The sequence below is a fragment of the Coregonus lavaretus genome, assembly GCF_964263955.1.
Source record: "Coregonus lavaretus genome assembly, chromosome: 4".
Lineage (NCBI taxonomy): Eukaryota > Metazoa > Chordata > Actinopteri > Salmoniformes > Salmonidae > Coregonus > Coregonus lavaretus.
Window position 1 is genome coordinate 16,968,671 of NC_139991.1, and position 15,477 is coordinate 16,984,147.

At 40.8% G+C, this 15,477-nt stretch overlaps 1 protein-coding gene across 1 annotated transcript; it reads left to right on the forward strand.

The window, feature by feature from the left end:
* The first annotated feature begins 1,369 nt into the window (after positions 1-1,369).
* On the forward strand, positions 1,370-15,033 carry LOC311127884 (adhesion G-protein coupled receptor G5-like). The gene is made up of 14 exons (XM_084159782.1): positions 1,370-1,610; positions 8,725-8,819; positions 8,943-9,389; positions 9,545-9,596; positions 9,953-10,067; positions 10,145-10,267; positions 10,432-10,560; positions 11,216-11,258; positions 11,671-11,777; positions 11,896-12,011; positions 12,289-12,548; positions 12,674-12,773; positions 13,042-13,322; positions 13,821-15,033. The coding sequence occupies exons 2-14, from the start codon at positions 8,753-8,755 to the stop codon at positions 13,943-13,945; spliced, it is 1,965 nt and encodes a 654-aa protein (XP_084015908.1). The 5' UTR covers positions 1,370-1,610; positions 8,725-8,752; the 3' UTR covers positions 13,946-15,033.
* Positions 15,034-15,477: the final 444 nt, after the last annotated feature.

Sequence of the window (15,477 nt, forward strand, 5' to 3'; positions counted from 1 at the left end):
TGTTGGAGTCCAGACAGAGGCCGCCAAACCTATAAAGGCATACAGCTGAGCTGATTCACCAGTACCTATTGGTCTCCCAGTGAAAACTACACCAACATGCAATTTTAACATTTAACAAAGACCATTACTGTTTTACAAATCTTTCACAAATGAAAGACCTTCTATAACAGATGATAGGCATTTGTATGTGTGTTTGTATGCTGAGGAACCATTGTGAAGTTGTTACCGCCTCTCTTTTTGACGACCTGACTGACGCAGTTAATAGCCTACTACCTTCCCACACACACACACACTATGTCCTAATGGTGAAAAAGCCTAATCATCAACCATCATAACCACTGTCTGGAGATTGGCAAAGAAATAATGACATTTGTTTAATCTTCCTCTTTGTCTCTCATATGGAGGTGTGACACATTTCTGCTTCCCTTTTTAACTCCTGGGGTAGGCTGGACAGTTATTGGGGTGTCAGAGTGCATGCAGTGCATGCAGTGCTGGACGGACGCCAGTTGTGACACTCAACTGTAGCCCCCTATACCTATATGAATTCTGTTTTGTCCTATTCCCGATACCAACCACAAAAACAAGCGGCAGAGAATCAGCAGACACCTTTCATCACCAGTGAAGTGAGACTTATCCTTATCTCGTTGAGGGCAACAGCCATATAATAAAACTGGCAAATACTTCCACTCCACATATCAGACAAGTATACCTTTGTTAGCTTGCTTTCTTCACATGCACGCATGCGTACACCCTCTTGTACAGACACACAAATACAGACAGCTGAAGAGAGAAGAGGAGCCAGGTGTTTCGTTTAACCCTCTCTACATCATTCTCTCTCTCCATCCTGTGAGAAGGTTTTTCATCTGAAAATGTGACTTGCCAAAATGTCAAATGTCAAAGTCAAAAGGTCTACAGGTAATTGTTACCCATGGTTAAACATTAACTTGGAACAATATCACCGTTGGCTAGCCTACTGCTGATAACCTTGGGGAAATATGTAGACTCCCTTATAGACAATGAAGTTCTCTAAGAAAACACACAGAAAGTGTAAGCTAGGAACACGTTATAGCCTAAAATAGATTGTATAGTGAATAGCCTATTTTCTATTCTTCTTGTAGAGAGAAAGCTCACAACACAGTGGCCCCTCCTCTTACCAAACACCCGCAGGCAGTCTAGCGCTCACACCTTGTCCGTGCTGACAGCTATTCCCCTAAGGAGTGGCTTTCTATACAGGGTTAGGCAGCTCAAACAACAGTGGACCTTTTCTATGTGGCTGTACTGTGTAGCACGGGTGCCAGTGCAGTGTCTGACGGTCTGAAGTGTCTGGAAGTTTTTATCTAGTCTCTGAAAGATAAACTTCCAGTCACGCATGGCTGAGCTCATTTTCACACGCTGCTGTGGCTGTCTGAGTTTGGGGGAGGAATCCGGGTTTTTTCGCCTTCCACTTCACGCGGTCAGTTTCTGATTCTGTCAATAGCCTATAGCAAGTCTATAGTCCGCGTGGGGAGGTGTGAAGAGCATCGCTTATACCTCTAACATCTTTAGACATCGACGAAAAACCATAACCACCACTTTCAGCAGAGGCGCAGACGAGTTCCGACTGTGTAAAGGTAAAAATAAACGAATGTAAACCCGTTTTTTACTGCACTAATCCGTGATATTCAAATTTTTTTCTCCTAATTTCACCATAACATGTGTGTAGCCTACCGGTTAATAAATTCAGACAATTAATGGATTGACAAAGCAGAAGCAGGTGTTTCTGTATTTTAGGGTGTAATAGTAAACCTCAGATTTGGCTTCTTCACATTGTGCTAATTTAGGCTACAACCAGTTACAAACCAGTTCTTACATTTGTGTTTCATTTAAAAAATTTCTGTTGTTGATTGTGATCAAGTCAAGGGAACATATTCCTTTCTTTGTCAGGTTAACCAATACAGTAGGCATACATAACTTGCTCTGAGATATGTAGCAATTCTTCAAAATTGTATCTGTTCTTACTTTTAGTAGGCATATTACTTATTGCTATGATGAAATGCAGAATACAAAGGATGAGGTGCTGCTAGTATTTATACCAAGGCTTGGGTGATGTGTGATGGTTTTGATGCAGTTTAATGTTTGTCCACTTGCTTGCCAGGTTGGCAACATAATACAGTTACTGTATCAGAATAAACCTTTTAACCAGTATATTACAATTGTTGCTATAAACATTGGGACAAAATGCCTTGCAAAGACTGCAAAGTTAAATAACTACTGGCTTCAACTAAATGCACCTTAGGAAAGGGGATATCTAGTCAGTTGCACAACTGGATGCATTCAAGCGAAATGTGCCTCCCGCATTCAACCCAACCCCTCTGAATCAGAGAGGTGTGGGGGGATGCCTTAATCGACATCATAGGTGCCCAGGGAGCAGTTGTTGTTGGGGGTTAACAGCAGTGGTGGAAAAAGTACCCAATTGTCATACTTGAGTAAAAGTATAGATACCTTAATAGAAAGTTACTCAAGTAAAAGTGAAAGTCAGCCAGTAAAATACTACTTGAGTAAAAGTCTAAAAGTATTTGGTTTTAAATATACTTAAGTATCAAAAGTAAAAGTATAAATCACTTAAAATTCCTTATATTAAGCAAAGTATTTTTACTTAAGTACTTTACACCACTGGTTAACAGCCTTGCTCAAGGGCAGAATGGCAGATTTCCACCTTGGTGATTCGAACCCAACTTTCTTACCTCTCTACAGACTATGCCCTGTCTAAGGCAGGGGAGGTGGGGAGTTCTACTAAGCTATATGGAATTGTTTTAAGAAGGTCATACCAAGGATCATTTAGCTATTTGATTTTGAATGTTAAATATAAAAAAATATATAAGAAAGATCATGAAAATATATAGATATATTTTACATGTATTTAACCCCATATATCTTTGGCACTAAACTGTCTCCAAATATACTTCAATTAATGTTTTAAACTGGTACTGGGGACCTTTAGAGTCTTGTGAGGCCTATGGGCATCCTAGAGCAAAACAACTGACATCATATTAGTGTGTAGCACAAACTGTTCTGATGCTACAGACAGAAGTTGGCAGATCGGATGTACCAACTTCAGACTTTGGGATGTCTCATGGTCTGACAAACACCTCTCTAGCTCTGTCACTTTCACCGCAGATGTGGCAGTGCAATATCAGCGGATGCGGTGGATTGAGAAGCATATAATGTAAAAAAAAACAGATATCTCTAGCTTAAACTGATAGATTTTTGTTATGCTAATTAGATTTACGCGGTGGAGTGGACATCGACACTAGGTTTTTTTTTTACCGCTAGGCTACCTGCCGCCCCATAGGCAATGTTGAGATGGGATATCCTCAGTTTTTGCGAGCAAGATCTTAAGCAGAGTTTGATGTCTGTATGGAAATTGGAGAGTAGGTGGAATGCCAAAGATATTTACACACACTCACCTCTCACTGTCTAGTCTAGTCTTACAGGCAGGCTAGCAAATCACCCTATGACCTAAAAACCCTATAATAATCCCTACCTTTTTGGAAAGAAACATTCCATGTTTGATTGACAGAAATGGCTTTGAAATGCTTACTGGGCCATGGCTTCCTCACAGAAGGAAGCAATATTAAAGTCATACTAAGTACTGGATGTACTGTATACCCCTAAATTAAATGTAGTAAATGTGAATATTTTTGGCACTTTCATCTTTGTTTTGGCCCTCTTGAAACAGCTGAGTTTCCTAGCTTTGCTTTCATCTCTGATCTGAACCAACTACTCTGCTCACCTGTTCATCTAAAAGGCTGAACTCAGCTCTTTGAGGGGACATTGGTCAACATAGCTAAAGCAGATGCTGGACCATCATATGACCCTTGAACTTTATTCACACTCAGTCTCTGTTTGGCTTAGGGCCTCAACAACAGAGCTTTTTTGTTCAGCTCTGATGTCACGGACCAGGTCACATTTCTCCGCAATAGCGGGAGGTTTATGTTTCCTCTTCTCAGACAAAAGGTGGTGAAGTAAAGCTTGTTGCATGTCTGTCTGACTCACATTTTCTTTGACTGCTTTACCACTCAGAGCTGTACTACTATATATCACTCTGAAGTGATATGCAGATGCTGTCAGTGACAGACAGGGTGAATCACTGTTGTTGAATACATCAAAATACTGTGGCTTAAAGAACAAAAGTTTGAACAAGAGTTCATGCCATAGCGGAAGTTTCAATTAAGGCCACAATTTCACACATGCAGCATCTTTGAAACGAAAGGGTGGAAAGTGTGGGGGAAGTGTGATAAATTATTACAGTAAATAGTTCAAGTGTGTGTGTGTGTGTGTGTTTGTGTGTGCGAATTTACCCCTGTCTCCTCAGAAGTATCGAAATGGAAACTGGAGTTTATGTGGCTAGCTACTGTACAACATACTTTGGCCTTGAGCATTTATAACTGTCTGAACCGTGTCAACACACACACAAACACACAAAGTTGAGAAGTGAAAAGGGACATTCTTTCACTGCATTGAGGCCCTCGGCTTGAACAATGGAGGGGGGGGGGGGGGGGGGGGCAGAGACTGGGTGGAGGTCAGGTTCGCCCTTCTCAAACAGAAGAGAACTGAGAACCCTGTGTGCACTTGTTGATTATGTGAAGTCTGATTATGTGGTGGGGGAGACTGTGCATTTCTTATAAGTATGGTTAAAGTATAGTCCACTGTATAATCCATAAAGACCATGCTGTTGACAATTGTCTGATATTTGACTTTGTCTTCATATACTTTCAAAAATGTGCTGTATTACATTTACTCATAGACAAATAATCAAGGCCTCTCTTATTGTGCTCACTTTGTGCATAATAATAACACTACTGCTACACTGTTTTTGTACTTCAACTTGTTGGCAAATGATCTGATGCCCACTTTAGCAGTAATGTGACAGATAGGAAATGTGAGCAACACTGCTTGTTGAGATGGCTACAAGTGAATAGGTCATGCAAGGGCAATAAAAATCATCTAAAAGTTTAGACCTGCCTGGTGGGTTGATGCGTACATCTTACTGGTATGTTCAGCAGAGTCTGTTTCACTTAGACTGGCAGTGGTATTCAAAGTCGGGGTCAAACTGCAGTGGGGTCAGCCAAATTATTATTATTTTGTATTTATTTTTTAGGAACCAAAAATTAAGAGTACAGATTATTGTATAGGACAATATAAAAATGTTTTTGAGAAAGATAATTTGAAAAATAAAATGTTATTGAGTAAATGTATTTATTTGTTTCTTTTCATTTTGACGATCAACTTTTTGTGCAGCAGCAACCACAGCCTCCCAGACACTGGTCAGAGAGGTGTACTGTTTTCCTTCACCGTAAATCGACCGTTTAAGAAGGGACCACAAGTTCTCAATAGGGTTTAGGTCAGGTGAGGAAGGGGGCCATGTCATTATTCTTTCATCTTTAAGGCCTTTACTGGCTAGCCACGCAGTGGAGTACTTCGATGCATGCGATGGAGCATTGTCCTGCATAAAAATCATGGTCTTCTTGAAAGATGCAGACTTTTTCCTGTACCACTGCTTGACAAATACACATCACCTGATATGTTTAAATCCAATAAGCATTCCAGCTTGGAGTTGTGACATATGCATAATAATGATGATATGGTCAAAATACTGACTTGCCTAATAATTGTGCACACAGTGTAGATTTTGGGTGGGGTGGGGTGGGGTCGCGAGAAGTTCTTATGAAAAAGAAATGGGGACCCCAGAAATTCTGGGGGAAAATATGGGGTCCCCGCTGAAAAAGTTTGAATACTACTGAGTTAGAGCATGTTACTGCAGTCCCCCTCATGCCCCAGTGTAAGAAGACAAACTGCTACTGCTGCCAAAACGAGAGAAAGAAATCCCATGCTTATTCCTGAAGTGTACAACAAAACCGTAGTATAGCTTATCAGTAGTATGATCTGTTTGCCAAGGGGGCCACGCTCAGAGAGGAAGAAAGAGTGGTTGGAAATGGAGAAGAGTAGTATTGCAGATGTGTGTGACCAGACCCAATTGTGTTAGATTATGTGTGAGATATGTTCTGAGCAAAGTACAAATATTGTGTAGGGAAGCAGGATAGGTAAAAACTTGGTTATAAACCCCACTCAGAGGAGAAAAGTGTGTGGAAATTGAGAAGTTCCTCAACACGTGAAACAACAGCGAAGTCACACCTTATTAAAAATACACTTTTGATGCTACTCTCACACCACAAAGGGGAAACACAGAGACCACAATGTAGACATATAGAAAATGTCATTCACTGTTCTGTTTGTGACATCTCTCATATGATATCATCATATGATTATGTTTTTACAGTAGGCCTATTCTGGGAACGATTGATGTCTCACTTGTGTTGGTGCTCACACTCATTACATAAGAAAAACTTTTTTGCATAGATGAGAATAGGCCTTCACCCGTAGGAAACCTTTCTGTGTCAACATTTAGCTCAGTGCTTGTTTGTGTGTAGCATTTGCAGGTGACAGGTTTCTCATGTATGTTGTACGTAATCTGTCTACTCCACAAACCCCACTTGACTGTGGTTCAACGGCTGAGTGCAGTTTTTGTCTGACTTCTGTTATGGAGACGTGCAGTTTTCCCACAGAAACCAAAGCATGTAGCCAATAGCTTAATCATGGGTTGCACTTCCATCATTCGGTTGCGTAGGGCCATTGTTATAAACGTTCTAAAGCTACTGTCCACCATATTGGTGCCCAAAAGTTGACTGATGCCCAGTCATTCTGAAAGGGGACTAATGACTGTTTTGTCTAAATTAAGATTGCATTGCTAAAGTAGGCAAATAATTTGTAGGAAACAACTTTGCCATCATTATCATGTCGTCAAATTTACTTTAGAGAGTTGGCAATGTTGCCATTAGCTAGCAAAGTTTGTCAAAAATAGCTAGCATTGTTAACGTTAGCTAGCTGAAATCCTGTCCTATCCCCTCAATCTTAGGGCCTCTTTACACTACACTACTTTGACGACACAAACTAGTCCCAGGAAATATACTTTTGTATATTTAGACAGATCTCTAGACAGATCTAGATTCAAATCTTTCTTAAAGAGATGTCTCCCACACGTCCTCCTGAGATAGTATGGGAGATATCTACACCACATACCCCCCTCTGAGTCCTACAGCATAAAGATAATGTCCCTGCAAGAATGACCTTAATACCAGTAGAAAGCATTTTTTCTCTGTTAGCCAAATTGTAAATTAAAGGCTTTAAAAATATCCACAAAAAATGTGTGAATAATATCATTGCATTAATCAAGTGTGCAACACTATGCACAATATGGTTTAGATGAGAAGCTCCTGTATATTTTGAATTGGTATTCTTATTTTGTTTGTCTATATACTATGGTATTTACGGTATGTTAATAGCTGCACTCACACAGGGAGCAGTAATGTGGCTTTGGCCACACCACATCTGAGGCTAGTGTGAACAGAAAAGTTGTCAATCTGATGTTGAAGAGAGATAGATCTCACTAAACATATTATACTAATGTAGCGAAATCCACCCTTAGCTAGCTTCCATGTAGCGGTGTAGCTAACTACTGGAACTACACACTGTTTTTGCAAAAATAAAATATGGGTGAAATAGGCAAGAATTTCATTTTTTTCTCGGCATCAGACCTGCATAATTCTTACTTGAAACATAGTTTTTGTGTTTATTAGACTAAATTAAACATTCTGTTACATTTGACACATATCTGTACAATTACTTCCAGGGGCGATTCTCTCATTATTTACCGTCTTCTCTAAACAACACATCTCCTAGACACCATTCCTGTTCTTAGATACACTTATTCTTCTTTTTTTTTTATCATTAACTATTTCCTTATCAATAAAAACATTTGCTCAGTCCTAAAAATACATTCAGTGTCCTTTCTTGAGTTCTTATCAATGAGAACACTCTTTTCCTTCCAACAGTCACACAGACACCATTCACTGTGTCTTGTATTCACTGAGTCTTCAATGACAAGTGTGTGTTCTGAGGTCTCACAGATGCAGACTTACCAATGAATGCAATGCTAATTCACTGTATTCACACTAATTCCCTTTTTGAGACCTAAAATATCTATATTGCATTAGCTATTCTGCAGAAGATGTGTAAAACCCCTGTGGCTGCTGCCAATTGTGATCTACTTTACGTGTCTTACCACAGACACGCCACAGTCTTTTTTTCAATTCCAACTAAGCTGTAGTAGCAGACAAGTGACCCCTACATGTGTACAAGTTAAAGTGTTAGGGAAGCTACTCTCAAAATATAGTTTACCAAGCTACACTCTTACAAAAAAGGGTTCCAAAGGGGTTCTTCGGCTGTCCCCATAGGAGAACCCTTTGAAGAACCCTTTTTGGTTGCAGGTAGAACCCTTCTGGGTTCCGTGTAGAACGGTTTCTACATGGAACCCAAAAGGGTTCTACCTGGAACCAAAAAGGGTTATCCTATGGGGACAGCTGAATAACTCTTTTGAATGAAGAATAAGTGTATCTAAGAACAGGAATGGTGTCTAGGAGATGTGTTGTTTAGAGAAGACAGGGTAAATAATGAGAGAATCGCCCCTGGAAGGAATTGTACAGATATGTGTTTGAAAGAGTGACTGCAATCGCCCTGGGACAGATCGATCCTGCTTTTCACAGAGAGAAGAAGTGTCTGGAACACTGATTAAAGTTGAGCAGTATTCATGTTTTACACCTGTGTTGTTCTTCTTGTGTTTTATAGAGGTCAAAGGTGAAACCATACAGTAACAATGGGGCCCAACCAGGGGTTTGGAGGGACCCTGTGTATGATCTTTCTCATTGCCCTCTTTGCATCAGGTAAGTTAACATTTTATTTGCAATGGTCTACAAATAAAGCAAAATACTGTATGAGAGGGATTGATGCTGCAGTGCATAGACTGTTTCTTTAAAATTCAAAAAGTAAAACGATTGTCCAAACAGGATCAGGGGAAAACGACAGGGACTTCAAAATGTGTGGAACATGGTGCCATGGCAACGGGCTCTTAACTCTGGCTCACGATTTGAAAAGGGGCTGTGGCACCATCACCATCTCAGCCAATGAGAGCTCCCTGTCCATCCGAGGTGAGATAACGGCCCAATGTGAGAACTCTTCTGTCATCAAGCTGGGCCCGAGCCCAGAGGCAGGAGAGACACCCTTCTGTGTGTACTGGGAGCCCCTTCTGGACCAGCTCTGGGTAGAGGTGAATGGACAGAACCACACTCTGTGCTGGCCGTCTGGTCTACAGGAGAACTGCTGCACTGACCTGTCCCAAAGCGGAAACAAAGGGACTGCGATATACGGGATACTCAACGCGACACAACGGGATGATATCCTAAGTTACCAAAGACGCCCAGCCTATGAGTTTTTTGGCGGAATTGTCAACTGCAGTAAGCAACACTTTGGGTTATCTTGTCAGTTATATTGTCTGATGAGGAAATCAACTTTAATACGTTATTGTTAATCTAAGTACATTTTGGGTGTGTTATACAGTCTTGAAAATATAAATACTAGACTGCCTCTGAATGGATTCTTTGCCTTTCAGAAAACGTGTTTTGTGATGAGGCGAGTCAGGGATCTGGTGATAAGGTGAACGTGTACGTTTTACCTCTTTATTTTGAATTACACCCCTCCATGTCATCTCTTGAACTACTTTGTCCTCTATGGCTATGCCTATCCTCTTGAGTTGACTAACCAGCATGACAAAATGTTGTTGTAAACATGCTCGGGCAGTAGTGAAGTATGATGTCATCCATTATGAGTGAGCCGCAGAGCTTAGGCCACAAACAGAAAATTTTGCTCAGTGTGATTAACAAAACATCCATCTATTGCACACCAGTTTCTATATCACTATCACATGCCCAAAGGTAATGTCTATACTGTATGTAATGCATAGAAACTACCTGTATGAGATAAAGTGGGTTGTAAATACTGTGTCTGTATTGGTCTGTAGGATAGAGGAGACGGTGATGAGGTCCAAGGTGCTGGGGAACGTTGTGCTGCCCTGTGCCCTGAGCTCTGTGGTGGAGATGAAGGAAGGCTTTCAGGGCTACAACATCATTCTGCCTGTAAGACCACACATGCGCACATACACACATAATGTTATATGATTATTATAACTAACTTGTGCGTTGGTGTTGTGCAGGCGCCTCGAGGAGTTCCTCCTCAAATGATTCCATCAGTTCACCTGCCTTCTTGTCTGAAACCTCCAGAAAAGCAAAAGGTCAAGGTTGTCTGCACGTACTTCAAAAACAGTACCTTATTCCAGGTAAGAGCCAATGGGTTTTCCACTTGGCTGCTACCCTAGTCAATGTAAACTGTACATTACAGTTTACACTAAAGCACCAAAACATTTGTAATCCAAGACTGGGTTTAATCTGTGTCCATAGCTTATGAAATGTAGTTGTGATTCTGGTTGTTGTGTGTTCACAGGGGAGTTCTAAGGCGGACCAGAATGACTTCAGGATTCTAGAAGATGTGGTGGGAATCACTGTGGAGAATGAGATCATCACCAACCTTCCAGAGCCAATCAGGATTGGTTTCCATCATTCTGTCATACCAGTAAGTGTGTGTGTTTGTGCCTGAATGCATGTGTGTGTCTTAGTTTTAGACTTGAAGCACGCCGTTTTCTTCCCTTGATGTATTTTATTGTCTCAAACTCTCAGAGCACAAACCACTTCAAAAGCCCTTTCAGAAGCAAAAGAAAACAATGTGAAAGATTTGTAGAAAAAGATATGTCTGCTTCATCTCAGAATTAGTCACTCTAGCAATTGTACTGTAGCAAGTAGCTTTTTATTCAATACTGTACATCACAGGGGTGTTGGCACTGAGTACAGTAGACATGTATCCTTTAACAGTTGTATAGTTAGAGTTAAGCTAACTTTCTGTTGTATGGTTGTAGTGTTTAGTGTTTCTGGACTTTATCTCAGCATCGTCTTAGTGTTATCACTTTTAGAGATTTTGATTGATACAGTTGCATCAGTTAAATTGAAACTGTTGTATTCAGGTCATTGCACACTTGATCCTTTCTGTTCTGACTCAGTGTGTGAGTCGGTCAACAGTAACACTTGTAAAATATGATTGAAGCTAATCTTGCATGCCAGACATATATACAGTATTCGGGATGTGTTGTTCAGTATCCAGGTCACCATCTAGTGGTGAATTAAATAAGTACCTACTTGCCTCTCACCTCCCTTCTGTAACTTTTCTTTTTCAGACAACTCACTCAAGAAAATGTGTTTCTTGGGACACAAAGAAAGGTTTGTAAAGAAGCGTGTTTAAACTTGGTTGCAATAATAGCATACTTATTTGTATTATTATTATTTGTATTGAATATAGAGGATTAAGGATTATAACCTGGGTCGCTGATTGGCTGAAAGCCGTGGTATATCAGATAATATACCACATGTATGACACAAAAGTACTTGTTTACTGTTGTAATTATGTTGGTAACCAGTTTATAATAGCAATAAGGCACATCAGGGGTTTGTGGTATTTGGCCAATATACCATGGCTAAGGACTGTATCCAGGCACTTCGCATTGCGTCGTTCCTAAGAACAGCCCTTAGCTGTTAATATGGCCAAATACCACACCCCCTTGGGCCTTAATGCTTAATTATGCAGTGTTTCCAGGCCTTGCTAAGGTCATCGGTATTGGTTTAATTGTTGCAGATCCAGCGGAGGTCACATGGAAAAAGGAAGGTTGTGAGACCATACAGAAAGGTGCAGAGGACACAGAGTGCCGCTGTAATCATCTCACATACTTCGCCATCCTAGTGGTGAGCTATAACCTCTATCTAGAATATTTTCATTGGCAATCATTTGAATAAATCAATAACAACTCATCTCAAGTAGATTGGTAATGGTAAACTTGGTTTTGTCTTCTATTCACCTCAGCAATTGGAACCACGACCAGTGCGCCATCTGGAGGCTCTAACTGCCATTACATCAATTGGCTGCGCTGCCTCTACTTTGAGCTGTGTTGTCCTCATCGTCTTCCTTAACAATCAGCGGTACTTCTCCTTACATGCAATAGTCTGTCTCCCTGCAGCCTGTCCTACCCGTAATATATCCTACAAGGCCTCAACATGTGACAATACTTCCTAATCATGTTGTGTAAATATCTCAGAGTTCATGGGAAATTCCAAAATGTCTTTAAAAAATAAGATATGAGTGATATGTTTCATAACAGTTACCCACTCTCTCTTTGTCTATCTATTTCTCTCCCTCCATCCCTCCCTCCCTCTCTCTCATTCACTCACTTTCTCTCCTCTTCTTGCACTGTGGCAGGAGAGCAAAGGACCCGTCCACTGCGGTCCATCGGGGTCTGGCCATGGCACTGTTCCTTCTTAGCCTCCTCTTCTTCCTGACAGGAACTTTGGCCAACGTGGGAGGGAACAAGGCATGCTGGGTTTTTGGGGCGGCTCTCCACTATGCTCTGCTCAGTTCCTTCTCCTGGATGTCTATTGAAGTGTTACACACCTTTTGGTTGGTCTACATGGTGTTCAGCCCCTCCCCCAAGCCTTACGTCTGGCACCTGGTTGGCTTTGGTGAGTGGAAACATACACAAATAATTGGTTTATATTCCACTACCCATTGTGGGTAGATGAATACAATTCACTTGAATACACATTTAAGCCATTGACTGTTACCATCATTGTGATCCTCTGTCCAGGTATCCCAGCTGTTCCTGTCATTGTACTGCTTGCCATTGGAAAAGTCTATGGTGTGATAGAGGTTGTGTCCAGTGATGATGTCAACAACCCCTTCTTGATGTAAGTGCACTTTGGATCTACTGCCCCTGTAAGATGAACAGTAGATCAAGTTTTGACATTTGACTGAGGTGAGTCCCCTGTAGCTCAGTTGGTAGAGCATGGCGCTTGCAACGCCAGGGTTGTGGGTTTGTTTCCCACGGGGGGCCAGTATGAAAATGTATGCACTCACTAACTGAAAGTTGCTCTGGATAAGAGCGTCTGCTAAATTACTAAAATGTAAATGTGATGTTAGCCCAGTGATTCATGCTTTTTCACCATGGTCTTCTAGGTGCTGGATGGATGTCTCTCCAGGCTCTGTTGGCCTACTAGCCCATTACTTCATCAACCTGACCTTCCTGGCTGTAGTGGTCCTCTCTGGTCTGATCATGCTATTCCTGGTCCTGAGAAAGATCCAGAACCGAGACGAGTGGAGGAAGAACAAGGTGGCGTTCCTCAGTATCTGGGGTCTCAGCTGCCTGTTCGGGACCACATGGGGCCTGGGATTCCTAGACTTTGGACAGCTCTCTGAGTTCATCCCCTTCCTCTTCTGCATCCTCAACTCCCTACAGGGTAGGTCCACCTCTGTTGAGTCTATCAAAAGGTTAATATGGTCACATGACCAGAGGAGGCTGTCAGAGCCAACTGTCCATTGTGTTGCTTTGAAACAATGCCCTGTAAAAGTGTTCTGTTTCAACAGCGTATCAGGAGAAAACCTCCCTGCAACCAGTTTCCATTTGTATTCACTAGCTAGTAGCTACATGCTTAAATTAGAAGCTGGTGTATAGCTCTGTCTGCTAGAAGTTCACAAAAAAGCTGCACTTTATTGCTGGTGTGACCTTTTTAAATACCTATATGGATTTGTTTCCATGTAATTTGCTTCACTACTGTTGGAATAAGTGACATTCAACAAGCATTTAGCTGTTACAGATAGCTTAAAATGATGTTGATTATAGGCTGTTTTGAATTCAGAATCTGGAATCTAATTCTGGAGCATAGATTCTAGCTTCTGTAATGTATTATTGGTCCATTACAGAACTAATCGGAAACATTATGTGGTCTGTCCCATAGGTTTCTTCCTGATGCTCCGATTCTATATTCTTGAGCGGATGCGGAAACAGTCGGGGTCTAGTTTGGATGGTAGCAGTAGCACAGCATCATCCACCAGGCAACACATGCTGCAGGAGAAGAGCTGAGCTGGGGTACCCCTCTTTTTGTAGGGTAAAGGAGGAGCAATGTACCAAACTCTGTCACTCAGAACATTCCAACTCTGGGGTTGAGATTCAGAATATTGCAATGTACAAGCCATTTCCATACACATATCTGAGTGACTGCAAAGAACGACTGTCAAAATTAAAGCTTAAAGCTAAAGTCCGCATAAGGTGAAACAGCGCCACTGGTCGCCCCAGCCGCAATTGTTATTATTTTTGTTTTTGAAACGGGGCAGAGATGCATCCTGCATTGTGATAAAAAATATTATAGTACTCTGCTGATCTATCGCATGTGCAATTTAAAAAATGGGTGTTCGTTGTTTGAAGTAACGTCTTTGTTGTTGTAATATTGCAAACAGATGTGGCAGTTTCACCACTACGGGTCTCAGCTTTAAGCCCCTGGACGACCCTTGATAAGCTTGTTTTATTCTGTGTAAGCTTATTATTTCATAGATATCAGTCATTTCAAACTTTTGAAGTAGCACTTTAGTTTCTTAGCCTTGTCGTTTACCCATTAATCATGTTGTAGAATCCCATATGTAAGAAACTTTCATACATAGTTTTCCAGAGAATGGCAGCCCATACATCAGTAATATGAATGTTAGAAGAAGTTAGAAGAAACTGAAATGTGCAGTATGGGAGACATTTCAATTAAGATTGTGGATATTGGTAGGTGATTTGTAATGTCTCTAAAACTATGTATGACTAACTGTTTCAGTGAGTTTTCCATCTACTTCACTCAGAAAAGGACTCATAGAAGTGTCACTCTGTAGCGTGTCTGCTGTCTTTCAGATGATGGCCTATGACATTTGGTTGAAGTTGGCAACTTGCTCTATTCTGTGTCAGACACACTGTATATTCAGATCATAGTTACTGGACTATGTTTTGCACTTTATTTTTTCACTTGTACAGAGATGTATTTTTAGAAAACCTGACTGGTTGTGTCACTGCCATTATTGTGTGTATATATTTTGTAACTTTTGAAAACGTATTGTAATATTGTATTTGTATATTTGTGTGGATGTAAATGTATATTGCTTCAATAAAAGTTTACTGTATAAGAAAAGAACACCAGGACCTTAGTTTGAATGTATAACTACAAAAATATGTAATAATTGATATCTCTACAATTCATAAGTGAAATACCTGCATTGTATACAACTACAATGAGTGTAGAAAACATGAGGAACACCTGCTCTTTCCATGACATAGACTGACCAGTTTAATCCAGGTGAAAGCTATGATCCCTTATTGATGTCACCTGTTAAATCCACTTCAATCCGTGTAGATGAAGGGGAGGAGACAGGTTAAAGAAGGATTTTTAAGCCTTGAGACATTAATTGTGAATGGGCAAGACAAAAGATTTAAGTGCCTTTGAACTGGGTATGGTAGTAGGTGCCAGACATACCAGTTTGAGTGTGTCAAGTACTGCAATGCTGCTGGGTTATTCGCACTCAACAGTTTCCCGTGTGTATCAATAATGGTCCACCACCCAAAGAACATCCAGACAACTTGAA